Below are 15,237 nucleotides of genomic sequence, written 5' to 3'. Positions count from 1 at the left end.
TAAATAAATACAAACCTGAGTTGTTAATCAACTTCATAACATCTCATTAACAAAAATTTTATTTATTTAAAAGTAATTGTTTAAATCATTTAAATCACTGGGCATTTTGGTTGCAAAATAAATTTACTAACCGTGTTAGTCTAGACATCCAAAATCATTCTCTTCCTCTAACCCTAATGGAAATTTGAGGATTTATAATTTTATTCTGTTGTAAATTTTTATTTAAAGTTTGTGTGAAGTTCAGTTTTTTGGTTGGAAGTAAAATCTTACAGTAGTATGTAGGAATAGAATAAATTTAAAATGACAACAAATAAATAAATAATTTTATGAGAGGATTAACAATTGAACACATAATTTTATTTACAGTTTATAATAATTTTAGCAATAAATTGGTAAATAATATAATTAAAATTGAAGAAGAAATACAACTAAATAGCCATGAGTTTTCTTTGCAATACGGAAATTAAGAAAAAGACAATGCAGTTTATCTAGCAGAACACTCAAACTGGAAATGGTGGCAATCCAGTTTTACGCAAGTTCTCTTGGACCCACTCGTCCACATCTTCTTTCAATTGTCCGTATAACTCCTTATTCCCTCCAACTTTACCTACATCACACCATCATACAAATATGCTCTCCTGACATACGTCTAATTACTTGTTTTACCTTGTCTGATAAAACCCTCTCCTGAGCCGTTTACAAAACCCACTAAATTTGCATTCGTCAGCATAGGGACCTTCCTGAGATTCTCTATTTGTAAATGGGCGAAAACCTGGTCCACATTGTCTTCGCTGAGTGTCTTACCCAAAAAGCTAGCCACTTTACGTATAACAGACCTCATGTCCTGTCAAAAATTATAGTAGCAGTGAAGCGATATATTCATTGTAAAGAATATTACCTTGACTATGTCTTCGTAATACAAAAATAATAAATTTGGATGAGAACGCCTGTTCCAACCTTCTTCCACATGTTTCCAGTATGGGGCAAAAACAACTAAAAAAATAAAAAATTATAATATAAAATCACATTAAAAAATATTTAAAAAACAAACCCAAATCATTCTTGAAATAATTCCAGTACTGCTGGAAATCATTTGTGTAATCGTGGAGCCTGACAAGTTTGTTATGGTAGTAGTAAGATGCTACTACATCATCTGGATTCCTTGCGACATAAATAACTTTGGACGTGTTGAGCAGATTCGGCGGAAGCAGAGAGAATGGCAAGTGCGTTTTAAAGTGTCTTGGCGATTTGAGGTCTTTAGCGATTCTTGGACCGGGTGTTTTCCAACTTTTGACCAGTCCTGTGACAACCGGGTCATTGTTCATGTCGATGATCTCTTGTGCATGCTCATCGTGAATCAATGTGTTTAATCTGAAATTTATAATTAAAGTTACTGTGGGCAAATGATTTTACGTTTACAAATTCTTTTAAAAAAATAGTCTCACTCCATAAAGGGAAACCGGTCTTGCAAGGATACCGACAAAGATGTTTTAAAATCCAAATCGTTGTTAATTATCCAAACAAGCTCTTGAGTCAATGTAGTCCCTATAAAATAATAATAATAATTCTTATAAGAAGTTGTGATAGCTCAAAGTCATTAGAGCAGCAGCGTATTGAGCCGAAGGTCGTGGGTTCGATCCCACTCATGACACAAACTTTTCATATCAACTGAGACCTTAAATAAAAAGTATAACTAATTAAAATAATTAATACATACAATTAGGACTACTAAATACATTTGTAGATGAAAATAATAATAATAGTACTTATAAGAAGCATAATGTAAACATATCTGGACATTCAGATACATTACAGATATAATCTAAAGATAAATAATGTCTTACTTAAAGAAAAAATACCACTATTCATTTAGTTCTTGAGTTCTTCATTTTAATTAAGCTTGAAACTACTGTTCACACAAACTATTTAAGTATTCTCAAAATTACAAAGTTCAAACTTTATTTCTTGAGGACAGCAGCGAGTCTTTGGGTCTCCTATTCAAATTTTTGGAGTTACAGGTCTGTAGTACAGAGGAGTAGATATCTTGTTTTGTGTTTCCTTTTGTGTATGTTGAGAATGTATGTATTTATTAGAGCGAATGTGTAGTGTGAGAGGGCTATTGAGTGGGTCAATATTAAGTACTTCACCACGTTACTTCAGTGAATGGTAAAATATTACGATGCCAGTCTTGAAAATTATTCTTGTTTTGCCCCTGAAACCATACTGTAAAGTTGATGATTTTTGTGGCAAACCACGAGAAATTAAAAGCACCATTCTTCACATAAGTATATCTATGTTAGAAATGATCATATATAAATCAATTTATTTATTTATTACTGGCAAAGCCTATTAAAATTATACAATATTTACAAATATACTTAGGAGAGATAATATAGAGATTCATTATAAAACATTATTATTTAATTAAAGAAACAACTGAACTAGAATTACAAAACAATAACAAATAATTGGAAGTATGAATCATTAAATAAAACATAGCTATAAATATGCTGCTATATACTGAATAAAGATCATTAATGGTAATATTCATGCTAACTAGCATAACATAATAATATAGTAATATTATTGTAAAATTAAACAAACAGAGCTATGTGTTTACAGATTGATAATGAGACATGCATAAAATGGATTTGAAAATAGTACATAAACTAATCTAAACATTTATATCTTGAGTGCAGAAATTAATTGATTTTTAAAAATGCTAATATTATGTTGGTATGAGAGGTGTGGATAAGCATTAGCCGTGTGCACTAGCCTATTGGTGGAACTTTATTTTATGTAATTATATTGTAGACTTTATTTTTATGTTTCCTCGATGAGAGCTGGGGAACATTAAAGTAAGAAGGCTTGATCTTCCCTTTGGAGGAGAAAGGATTCCACAATACTGAAGAAGTCGTATAGCCCGGGGAATTTTAAGTTTACAAACTGCATAATTTAGAAATTTATTCTGAAACCTTTCTCTACATACTGGACACGTGTATGTTAATAAAATAATATTGGCAGACAATATTATCAAACTGATAATCTGAAGAGACTGAAATTCCAAGCAAATACAACAGAAAAACAATTTCACGTCAAATAATTATGAATTATAATGTTGCTCGTAAGTTGTCCAAGTGTGTCAAATTGATTTGTGAATGTAATCAAAATCGTGAGCTGAAATTAAGAATGTGTAGAATTGCAAATAAGAAAATGCATAATTTTAATAAGCATAACTAAATGCATCCTACAATTTAAACAAAACAATAAGTTTGGGATTGTCCTTGATATAAAAAAGAAAAGACCTCTAATGTTAAAAAATCAGACACTAAAAAAGTTAACAATCCTTAAAGAAACTGGCCAAATAAGAGAATTACTTTTTTATTGTTTAATACATTTTTTTATTGGGAAAAATTATGTAAAATGAAATGTATTTTTCTTTTCTTTGTTATGTACAATTATTAACAAAAGTGTTGCAAGATTTAATGTACAAATGGATGATTTAATTTTTTTTATTTTTTATTTACTAATGCAATACATGTACACACTTTTGTTTTTGTTTTGTCTTTTGACAAACAAATGACGCGATTAAATATTATTTTGACAAAATAATGCAAATTTTATTTATTTATTTTTTGGTACCTGATCTTGGAAAAGTGACAACCCAAATATCATCTTTTCGCAAAGGCAGTGTGTAATATTCTTCAGCATGGTTTTTATAAGCAATTGGCAGCAGCCATTTTTTGTCTCCGACTTGGCAAAATCCTGACTTCTCTCCTTTGAAATCCCGCAATAACTTCTCATTTATAGCATTGTCAACAGGCACATATTTGTGAGGGAACATTGTTGCTACAACATAAGTGTACTTGTGTCGATTAATAAACAAGGAGCATATCAAATATCAGCATACCCATTCTTGTTCTTAAGAAGAATAAAATGTGAAAGTGATTCAAATTATGTCCTTGGAAATCCCTGGAGGTAGGAGAGGCTGCCTTACCAAAGATTTATACTGTCCTCATTTCAGTTATTGCTTATAAACAACTGGCTCCATTGAACGATTTCAGTTCAAGGAGAATGTTTCAATACAAAAATAGTTCAGTTCAGAAAACTAATTAGTCTTGTGGTGATTAGTGACCGTTAATCGATTTCTAAATAAATACTAATTTGTCTACTTGCTGTTATAGTCTATATTTAACTTTTTAAGTTTCTTAACTTAATAGTATTCTAATTTATTTCTAAATGAGTATATTTAGTGAAATTTTAGACACATGTTAACACTGAATTTTGTACAGCTTGATTTTATATAAAATTCTTTGGATAGTTGCACGTAAAAGATCAGCCCACATTAAAATACAATTCAAACTGGAAATAAACTGAATGAAATGGAAACTAACAATCTCGATCACTGAGGTCATTTTTAATTTCAAAAAATAATTGTTGTTTGATAGCTCAAGAGGTATTGAGCCGAAGGTTGTAGGTTCGAATCCCGCTCGTGTCACTAACTTTTCCATCTCAACCAAGACTTTAGATAAAATGTATAATTAATTGAAATAATTAAATAGGTGTATTATGACTGCTAAACATATAAGGATTAATATTAATTATTGTACTTAAAATTGTTTGATAATCGTGAACACATAAACATGCAGTCATTATTGCATTTTTATAAACACAGTGTCACGACTCAGGAGAAATGGCGGGGGCGTGGCCACCCTTTTCCAGCAAGGAAGGAAACTCTGGCCTCCGCCGGCGATAGGCCCTTTAGCACCAGGTGCGCTAAGGACGTTGTCAGGGACAGACCTGCTGCCGGGTTGACAGGGAGACCCCCAGTTAAGTGCAGGGTAATTAAAATAAACGAAAAAGGGCATCCTTTGAATATAACTGCTTCTCAGTATTTATTTACATTTTTTTAAACAATATAGAAGTACCTTTTATTTTAATATTTAAATTTGTTCCCTTAATCCTCTATTTTAGTGTACCGCACCGCCTGTTCCACTGTCTCATAACAAAGGGCCGAGGAGGACATGGCAACAGATAAGACTCACTTGCGACAAAGATTCATACTCTTTGTCACAAAATGATTCTAATAAAAAATTGCTAAAATGTCAGTTCTTTTCTAAAATGGCTGAAATCAACTTTGACAGAAGAAAGGAAACCAAAATATACATATGGTCTTGGAAAAAACCCCCACCATATTGAGGAATTTAAAAGTCATAAATTATATATCACTATATTTATTTGTATATTGCTAATTTTTATGTTTCTGTGTTATTTAACAATTATCACAGAAACAATTGAAGGTGGTGGATTTACGATGGTTTTTATGAGTGTTTTTCTATATGCATGTCCTTTTTACATGTTCTGATAGTTGGCAAAGGGACTGCAGTGACCAAGTAGTTAGTGTCTGACTCTCGTACTAACCATGCTAGTGGTCCATGTTCAAATTGCAGTATAACTCTTGGAATTTTCAAACCTGTACAATCAAGTAGTTCAGGCACAATAGACTAAAATTGGTCAGAAGGGTAAACCCGAGACATGTCTGACAGAGAAAACCACAGGACTAGGCATACCAGTATGATCATTGATGATCAAATATACATATTATAATAGTGTGTAGAGGTGGGAGGCAAGGCTGGGAAGAGATTGTCAGGGCTTTCTTTTGAAATGAGAAGGACTCTTTTAGCAAAAATTGTTTTGGAAGAAATTGAATGATAAATACAAATAACTACTCTGCCAGTAAAATTCTGAAAAAAAGAGATCAATGCTGGTGGTGGACATCTAAGAAGATGTTGAAGAATCTAGCCAAATCGGTAACCTATATGATTTGCAGCATGTTTTCCTTTTGATAGTAGAAGAGAAAACCGTTCTTCTCACTGCTGAGGCCAGCTAATGAAGAGACCGACATCAGCCCCACTATCTTTCCTTTCCTCTTCGACCTTTGCACCCGTAGGCCTTCAGGTACGTGTGTATAGTTAGATGAACCCTCGAGATGCAGATGTTTTTGAAAAGAAAAAGCCCATTTGTAAGAAAGTCGGAATGTAGGGCCACTAGATTTACTGTACAGTAAAGAGCACTGTTTCAACACTAAAACCATTTCGACCACCAACGCCCCAAACAGACTTTTTGAGTGTTATAACAAATTGTTATAATATATACTAACAGTGCATCATCATCATCTCTCATCAGCATGTTAATGTGTTGTAACAAGTAGAGAGTGTAGAACTTATGAATTGTTGGTTGCAGCATCTTAGCAAGAACCAGGCAACTCATCGCTTAGCCCTGTGGGATTTATGAAATAATGATTTGGGTCAATGGTTGTACACATGATTAAGCAAATTCAAGGGTGGCTGACCACATAAATTAACTGGTTAACCACCTCCTCTAAAGGACTCGGCCAGCAAGGACCCTATCTTGTTTTCCTATTTAAATTGTCATATTTCCTCTTGTGGTCTGCTGAATGATGAACGAGAATTTTCCAATCATTTTTCTTCCTAGTGATACTGTTTTGTATAAAATGATCAGAAAGGACCAACCATGTTCTTATTTAGTTATTCATTAGTGCATAGGTCAAATTTATTTATAATAGATAATTCAAACGGAGTAGTTTGAATTACAGGAAAATAACTGGGGAAAAGTAATTAAATTACAAAATATTTATTGATAAATATATTATTAACACTTTATTAATTTTATAATTAAATACTTTAAGAATAAAATCATAAAATAAATTTGGTTTACTAAAAAATATAGAAACTTTTACTTGAAAAAATTATCACAAAAACTTTATCTTTCCACAATTCCATTTTCACTCTGATCCTTAATTTTAAAAATGCTGTAACAACTTTAATTGACCCTTTTTATTACACTTAAGCATACAATTAATTTTTAATTATATGGACCATGTTAGATACGAATTTAACGATTGGTAAAAATATCCTATATCTTCCTGGTGTCAAAACCATACATTTTAAATACATAAACAAGTACACAATAGCAAAAATAATTTAAGGACACAACTGTTTCTATTTCATTGATTTAAAACAATAGTACAAAAAATTTAAAAAAAGGGAACCTCATTGGGCAAATAGCTGTCGTGGGATTCCGTGTTACTCTTGGCACTTTCTCTTTCAATCTTCATTTCCTACACTTGTAAAATTAATATAAAAATATTTAATTATATAATAATAATATTATATAAAATAAGAATAAAATATTGAAATTATCTTTATCATTATCACACATGCTCTTTTATCGGATTATTGGTAGAATCAATTTTCTAATATTTCATGATATTTTAGCACTTAATTAATCCACGTTAAAAAGCTTAAATTATTTATTGGAAAATTGAAAATAAATTTTAACAATCCAAGAGGTATTTTATAATTAACTCATTCATATGACAGTTGGTGCATTAAAAGAGATCATTTTTAAATTTTTTTGAGATTCTAAAGTTCTTAATGGCAAAATAACATTTGACCACAAGTTTTCATTTATGTTGTTATTACATGATTTCTAATGTAATTTAATTTCAATTCCAATTAAATTTAAGATCACAGAGACACAACAATAATGGAAGGAAATAAATTCAGATCTCATAGAACAAAACAATAGGATTTCATTTTTTTTCCATCATGCCCTGCATGGACAACACGGGTGAAATGTAAAACGGGATCGTCGCATTGAAAGGCGGAGGAGACCTGTAGATTTCCCCATCAGGGATATTTTTGAAAAGCAAATCGTCATTCGCTTCTGAAAAATCCGTCGAGACCACTGCCATGGTGTCAATCTGTGGCGGTTCAGGCGGAGTTGCATCGTTTCCGAGCGTTTTGTTGTTCTTGTGCCGCCGTTTCATGTGTTTGTTGTAGTTTGGCCAGTTGGTGAAGACTCGAACGCAGTCCCTGCAACTGTATGGCCGCTCTCCTGTATGCTGGCGCTTGTGAATCTGCAAAAAAAAAAAAAAAAAAATTAACGTATACTCTTTATATTTAAAGAATAACATACAGTTAAAATCCCCCGGAATCTGAATGTTTTTCCACAGTATTCGCACGAATAGGGCATGACGCCAGTGTGAACTCTGTTGTGCTCCTTTAAGCCGCCTCTTTGTCGAAACTGTTTCCCGCAAACATCACACTGATACGGCTTTACTCCAGTGTGCAATGTTGAATGTTTGGCCAATAAACGAGCTGTCCTAAAACTGCAATTTCAAACCTCAAATTTAATATTGTTTACTTCGAATAGAGTAGAATAGAATTGTTGTATTATACACATTGTATGTAGACACCTAGTTACTAATAAATTAATACAAGTAGGCTTAAAAAATAATTCGGTAAATATTACAATAAGGTATCACTGCCTTGAAAAACTATAAACTTCATTTAGATCACAATACGATTTTCTCTGTAAATGTATCTTCAAGCCTTTTTAAAACTAAACAAACCATTAATCATTTTATTACTAGCAGGGAGTGCATTGAAAATGTAAGTTCCCATGTGGGAAAATAGATCATCTATTATTATTATGACCGGACACAAAATCATTCTTCATTAAGGTAGCCCCAGACATGTGGGATTTGCTGAATGCTGAACAAAGGTTCGCCGAATCGTGACTAGTGAGGACAAGTGCTCAGTTGTTTGCTGAGCAACAATATTTGGTGCTCGCCTTGCTCAGCTAATTATTGGTTTTCTTGTCTGCTTTAAAGTGCACACATATTCATGAAGTAACTGAACACAAAGCATCCACACATTTGGGAATCAACTGTATTCTTCATAAATCAACTGTAATCATCAATCAACAGTTACTATTTACTGCTATTTATTTTTTAATGATAAACAATTCCTAACTAGTATAAATGTACTAATGGAAAGAACAACAGCATTATTTCTGTTTGCCCAACTTAGCAGTCTTAGAGTTCCTCAATCTGAACCAAAAATTTGGAACGCTTCCCTTCTGAATTACAAAAATCGGAACGAGGTTTTCGATGCGTGGAAACAGATTGACAGTAAGATGGTGCAACAGTACTCTGTGACTCATTTCTGAGTTTGTAGCCACTTCACAAAACAGTAACCGCAACTTCACTGTTGTCCATTACAATTGGTAAGATGAGGACTCGGACAGTGGAACTTTGCAAATATTCGCTGTTTCGCATAAACTGGGTGGTTGTACAAACCCTGTATGTGTGTATACGTAGGCACTCCATTTAGTGAATGCCAAGAAGAGCATCTTGAGACTTGGCAAGTACTAGGCAGCAATCAGCATTTCTGGAGCCACATTTATAAGAATGATTGTGTCAAATTAGTTGGGAAAAGGATTAATTAGATACTCTTCTTATTGCTACTGAGGCTAGCCAATGAAGAGACTGAAATCAAGGAGACTGTCCTTCCTTTCCCCTTCAACCCCTTTAGATTTATATACACCATTATATGAACTCTTGGGTTTGTTTTTGAAAAAAAAAAAAAAAAAAAAAAACATTTATAAGCATTTCAGGATCTTTACCTTACAGTGATGAGCGCCATGTCAACACCTAACTGTTGCGGCCACCAACGCCCCTTAATTAATCATCTTTGAAATAAATGATAATGTGGAATCCAAACAAATAGTCTTTTTAACAGGGTACCACGGTGGCCAAATGGTTTGAGCATCCAACTCATATTTGCCATGTTAGTGATTCTAGGTTTGAATCTTGGCACAACCCACAGCTTTTCAATCGAGATTAGTATTAAAGAAGTATTGTAAAGTGGTTTGACCCCCCCCCCCCTTGTATGTGAGACCCCATGGGTAGTTGGAAGTTAAGCCCTCCTATACGACAGGAATTATTTAGCTTTTTTATTTGTATTATTTTTTAAAAAATTTTATTTAGTCCTTTTTTTCCTTCCACAATTTGGATAAGCAATAAGGCAAACAAAAGAAATAGAACAAGCACTATTAACGAAATTGTTTGAAATGCAAGGTACCTTTTACTGCATACAAGACAGGAATGTGGTTTTGTTTCATTATGAGCCAATAAATGATAGTCTAAACTGCCTTTCGTTATAAAACTCTTTCCGCATACATCACAAATATAATTCCTCTCTCCTGTATGAATTTTCATGTGAGTATCCATCGAGTATTTTGTGGAATATCTAACAAAAAAACAGTTATTAATTGAAAATACATTAACTGAAATGCTCGAAATTTACTCACTCTTTGCTACATATGACACAAGGGTATTTTGGCTTTGCCTGCTCTGGAAGATGGCATTTACTGTGCAAATAGAGTGAGCTGAACTGCTTAAAAGCTTTACCACACTGCGAACAAACGTGGGGCCGCTCCTCACTATGAACTGTACTGTGCGACTGGAGTATCGTCTTTTGTGAGAATCGCTTTCCACAAACATCACAGCTGAAAATACAATTTTTATCAAATAATTTGAAAAGTATACAAATAGAATCAACAAACCTATAAGGCCTGATTTGCTGATGCAGTTTGACGTGCCTGGCAAAGCTTCTGTAGCGCTCGTATACTTTGGGACAGCTCATGCACTTGAAAACAGGCTGTTGCATGTGGACTGTCGTATAGTGAGATTTCAAAGCCGGCAAGGATAAAAGCTCCTCATTACACAATGTACAACCCCAGATGTAGTTTTCAAAAACATCTGAAAAATTAGGACACATTATAATTATAAGCATACACTATAACTGAAGGATTTTAATATACTTCGGACAGGTGCTGTTGTCGCTTCATTAAAAATATCTTCTTCTTCTTCACTGCCACACTCAGAAGAAGAATTTTTACCACGTTCTTTCCTTCCATGGCTTGTTCCTTCTGGCATTGTTGGGTTTGTTTCTAAAGGCTGATTTAAATTTGAATAATGCTCTTCTAATGCAGTATCATTTGATGCTAAAATAAAATTGTACTTATTGGACTGTCAATAAATTAATAACAAAATTTCAATTTTTAAAAATTACCTTTGTTATTTAAATTTAGCTCGTCTTTCCGATCGACCTCAACAGTGCTTATTGCACTTATGCCGCTTTCCTGTAATTACAAACAAAAATAGATCATTATTAAGTAGAAAAATCACAAAATTAAGTTTCAAAATACCACAGATACAACCATAATGACAGATACAGCATAATAATAATAAAAAATTTATTTTTATTCATCAGCAATATTTTGTGGGCCAAAGTCTACAAGGTAGAGCCAAAGCTTGATCATCTGGTCAAGTTCATGTATACTTGTGTGTGGTGGTTAGTGACCATTAATCGATAATTATTCAGAAATCGTGAGATGCGGTCTGGTGTAATGTAGGTTTCAGAAAAACATTTTCTTTATCGTTCACCTTTTTTCCACATCCTACATGTATTTGTTAAATTTAAACAATGTTTGTAAATCCCAGGCCCTGAAGACGATCTCAATAAAGATCAGTTGTAAAAGTAAAGTTGGCATGATAAAGAAAATGTTTTTCTGAAACCTACATCACACCAGACCGCATCTCACGATTTCTGAATAATTATTCATGTACACTCTTGGGCCATATAAAGAGAATGGCACACAACTTAATAATAAAATCTTTTAATATTCTAAAAATTGATTTGTTTAATAATGTCTATGGCAACAAAAATGCATGATCACGAGGAGACCATTCATCACTAAAGATGAAGCCTGAAGTTTGGATATAATTATTTTGTAGCTAAAATATTATTGAGTTCTTGTCTTATTTTCTTCTTTATTCTCATTGCTATTTTCAATTATGGATTATCTTTATTGTGTTATTTTTAGGCCAAATTTCATAAGGTCTAGGTTGTTTTGCAGAAAAATATATAAGTATAAAATATTAATTTATAAAAAAAGGAATTAAGACTATACAAAAAGTTCTTAAGAGGTGGAAAAGTTTTACGTAATCATTTTAATAATATACTGTACTAAGGTTCTTCATTTTTAACTATGGTTTTGGTAAGAAAAAGCCTAAAACAACCAAATAACCTGATGCGTTAGCAGAAGAGAAGAAAGTAGTTAAAACAGATTAAAAAAATTTATGCTTCTTTGAATGGCCATTTTTATTAGAAAAAGTAGCAGAAACCTAAAGGAAAAATTTGGAAAGATAATGAAGTAAGGTCAGAAATATAAGAAAAGAGTTAACGTCAATTTCTAAAAGTATCTGGACAGTGGAACTACTCTTTTCATCAAGAGAAATGGAGGGTCACGTACATCAACTAAAAATAAAGAAAAAGCCCTGGATACAGCACATTCAGTATCTGTTATTAAAAACATAATGACAAAGCAATGATGGAACTCCTGAAATTTACAATAATTGTCTGTGAGTGGGATAATTCCCAGAGGCATAGAAAAAGCAACTCTACGCTACCCTACCACACCCAACAAATCAAGAACCTGTGCACTCTTCCTAAAATCAATTCAAAGACCACTGGCCCTATATTCTTTGAAATATGTAAGTGGCCATCACAGAAATTCATAGAATACAAGTATTACGAACTATTAAGAATTTCTGTAAATGCTCCATGGGTTTGTCAAAAACCGCCAAACTCCACAATGATATGTCAATGATGCAGTTTCAAATTGCTCTGGACTTTACGACTAATGAGGTCTTTAATGCTGCCTGGCTGTCAGAGTTGATGGCTATTTTTTTTAAATTGGTAATACGCAGTCTTTTGATAACTACTAGGCTACTTAAAACTAGAACAGATTGTATTAAGGCTAAAACCCTACCTGATGCAAGATCTGTGATAACCCATGAACTGAATTGTAATAAAATCAAGTAAAAAATTGTTGAATATGTAAGAACAGTAAAAAACTTTACAGTTATCAGCTTGTGAAACAAATTACTGTTGGTCTAGCAGAAAAAAAACCATGTTGATCAATAAGAATAACTTAAAATTTTGATACTCACTTCACCGTGGGGCATGTTGTTTGTGATGCTCTTGTTGCAAGACGCATACATCACTCCGTTCTCCGACCTCTGAGGGTCGCCCTCATACGAGAATATTTTCATGAGAGAATGCTGAGAAAGCGAGCAGAGCTGGCTGTACGAATAGTAATTCTCAATCCTTTCGCAGCAATCCGCACATACAGTTTTAGGCAATGAGTCGTCAGCAGTGATCTTTCCAAACAACAAGTTTTCAAATTTAAATAATGCTCATGCATTTAAAATGTCGTCAACCACTATCGGTCGACAATTGAGAGGGTAGATTTTCACTCTTATTTATTGTCAATCTCATTTTAATTGCTCGACAGTTTCACCTTTTAACTTCAGCTTATACATTATTTGAATTTTATTCTGGCTCTGTAGTCACATCAATTCGATTACTTTTCATTTTCGCTACAAAAAAATCAAGCGACTTGCTATTATAATAAATATCAATAAAGTTTTTTCTATATAGGTTTATTTCAAATGCTCAGGAAAAACAGTGGAACTTAAAAACACTTCTTGATCTAAAATATTTTGTTTATTAAGACTTCCTCAACTCGATTAAAACGTTTTTATATTGTTAATAACAAGTTATCCCTAGGTTTTTTTTTTAGTCAAAAGAATACCTAGTTTGTGCATAAGCTGTCCAAACGACAATACGCCTTAAAATAATGAAAATTTTGATAATAAGAGACCCCAAGTACTGCTTACTTCGATACGAAGACAGTGGTTTATCTTTTCGGCCAAATTAAGCCCTTTTCCTACTGAATCCAACGCGTTTGTAAAATTTTCGGATTTTGAGGCGCAAAGACGACAGAACAAGCTAAAAGACATATTATTAAAAAGTTTTAGTTCACCAACTTTGCAACCAGCAAGTTACACTGTTTCAGTGAACTAACTGAGGAGGTTAAATTGACTCGGGGTTACTGAGTCAATAACCAATTGACAACAAAAAACCCGGCCAAACTGTTGTTAATGCATAGTCAAAAATAATTACAAAAAAGTGATGCCATCACATAACTGATTTTTTTTACTTTTACAAATGTGCAATTTGAACAAAATAAGGAAATACACAAAATAAACACAAATATGAATGACTAACATAAAATACAACACATAATAATACAAATATGTGTATATACAAGTTTATATTCTCTGGCCTAAATATGGAATAAAGTATATTTTATAATAAGCCAATATGAATTCTCTAGGCCTGAAACCCTATTGTGGCCTTAAAAAAGGATTCATCCAAAATTGGTTCTTAATTAGTCCAAAACCTGGTTGGACAATACCCCAAACACGAGGCATGCAAGATTCAGCAAACAGGCCATCTGCAAGACTTACGAAGGAATTACTGGAGGGCAACAGCAACAGTACCAAGATTCTGGTTGGACTCTTGACAGGGCACTGCCGCCTAAGAAGGCACATGCACCTGAAAGGAGTATGGAGGGAAGAAACTGTGTACAAATACTGCCAGGAAGAAGAGGAGACCACAAAACATGTTTATGTGTTTTTGAGATGGTCTATGTAGGTTATATTCTTGCAACTAGGAAGGTCTTTAGCCCTCACCACAATCAAGCCGAACAGTTAGCTATAGAAACATGTACACACAAAATAAATAATAAATACTTCATGAGTTGATGATGATGATGAAAAGATACTAGGAAGTGGGGTGTGTATTTACCAAGCACTGCAGCCTTCTTATTCTTTCCTAGTTACTTAGTTCAGCCTGTCAATTTGATCCTTCTTTTAAGCGAGTACTAAGTCATTGACTGTCGTTATTACAATTCCTTTCTCTGGATTTTTTTATCTCAGATCATGTCTAATTTGTGTGGTTGCTTCACATGCAAAAATTATATGGATGGCTGTTTCTTCCTCCTTATTGTATAATCTACAAATAGGATCATCATTGTATATGCCCATGTTGTATAGATGGTTTCTCAGATGCCATTGACCTAGTCCTACCACTCCAGATTTTAGCCCTCTCTAACTGTAGCAGTGAGTTTGCCAGTCTTGGTGAGGAGCTCTTCTGTGATATATAGATAGATTGAAGATTGGAAAGGGTATGGGTATGGGCAATATTGGGCTTAAAGAACTAACTATGAGCAACACATGGCCCTCAGCCCCACTGCAATGAAGGCAAACTGTTAGCATGGAAACATGCACACATGAAATAAATAATAAGCATCTCAAGAGTGGCACTATAATACTTTCTGATAGCCAGGCATATCTAATGGCTATCCTAAAGTCCTAACCTAGGAGGCCAACTCCAATCTTGTCTTTGAGATCTAACTGCTGTTTATATTATATTAATAATATAATTAAATCAATAT

The 15,237-nt window shown here is 33.3% G+C and overlaps 2 protein-coding genes across 4 annotated transcripts; both read right to left on the bottom strand.

Moving 5' to 3' along the window:
- Positions 1-429: 429 nt before the first annotated feature.
- LOC106661337 (sulfotransferase 4A1-like) lies at positions 430-4,024 on the bottom strand. Of its 2 annotated transcripts, none has more exons than XM_014384639.2 (7): positions 3,911-4,024; positions 3,643-3,865; positions 1,446-1,545; positions 1,052-1,371; positions 899-993; positions 667-844; positions 430-607 (listed from the first exon to the last, which is right to left on the bottom strand). In XM_014384639.2, exons 2-7 carry the CDS (start codon positions 3,842-3,844, stop codon positions 501-503), a joined length of 1,002 nt encoding a protein of 333 aa, XP_014240125.1. In that variant the 5' UTR covers positions 3,845-3,865; positions 3,911-4,024; the 3' UTR covers positions 430-500. The 2 variants fall into 2 exon arrangements, with proteins under 2 accessions (XP_014240125.1, XP_014240124.1); XM_014384638.2 differs by having other exon boundaries at positions 3,643-3,849.
- Positions 4,025-6,733: 2,709 nt separating this feature from the next.
- Positions 6,734-13,811, bottom strand: LOC106661437 (zinc finger protein OZF-like). Of its 2 annotated transcripts, XM_014384827.2 has the most exons (10): positions 13,616-13,704; positions 13,237-13,315; positions 12,887-13,096; positions 10,944-11,013; positions 10,693-10,875; positions 10,435-10,630; positions 10,180-10,377; positions 9,951-10,118; positions 8,002-8,194; positions 6,734-7,942 (listed from the first exon to the last, which is right to left on the bottom strand). In XM_014384827.2, exons 3-10 carry the CDS (start codon positions 12,986-12,988, stop codon positions 7,616-7,618), a joined length of 1,437 nt encoding a protein of 478 aa, XP_014240313.1. In that variant the 5' UTR covers positions 12,989-13,096; positions 13,237-13,315; positions 13,616-13,704; the 3' UTR covers positions 6,734-7,615. The 2 variants fall into 2 exon arrangements, with proteins under 2 accessions (XP_014240313.1, XP_014240311.1); XM_014384825.2 differs by lacking the exon at positions 13,237-13,315 and having other exon boundaries at positions 13,616-13,811.
- Positions 13,812-15,237: the final 1,426 nt, after the last annotated feature.

This window comes from Cimex lectularius, unplaced genomic scaffold, assembly GCF_000648675.2.
Source record: "Cimex lectularius strain Harlan isolate CLEC.00 unplaced genomic scaffold, Clec_2.1 scaffold16, whole genome shotgun sequence".
Lineage (NCBI taxonomy): Eukaryota > Metazoa > Arthropoda > Insecta > Hemiptera > Cimicidae > Cimex > Cimex lectularius.
This window is presented reverse-complemented; position numbering and strand designations above follow the sequence as displayed.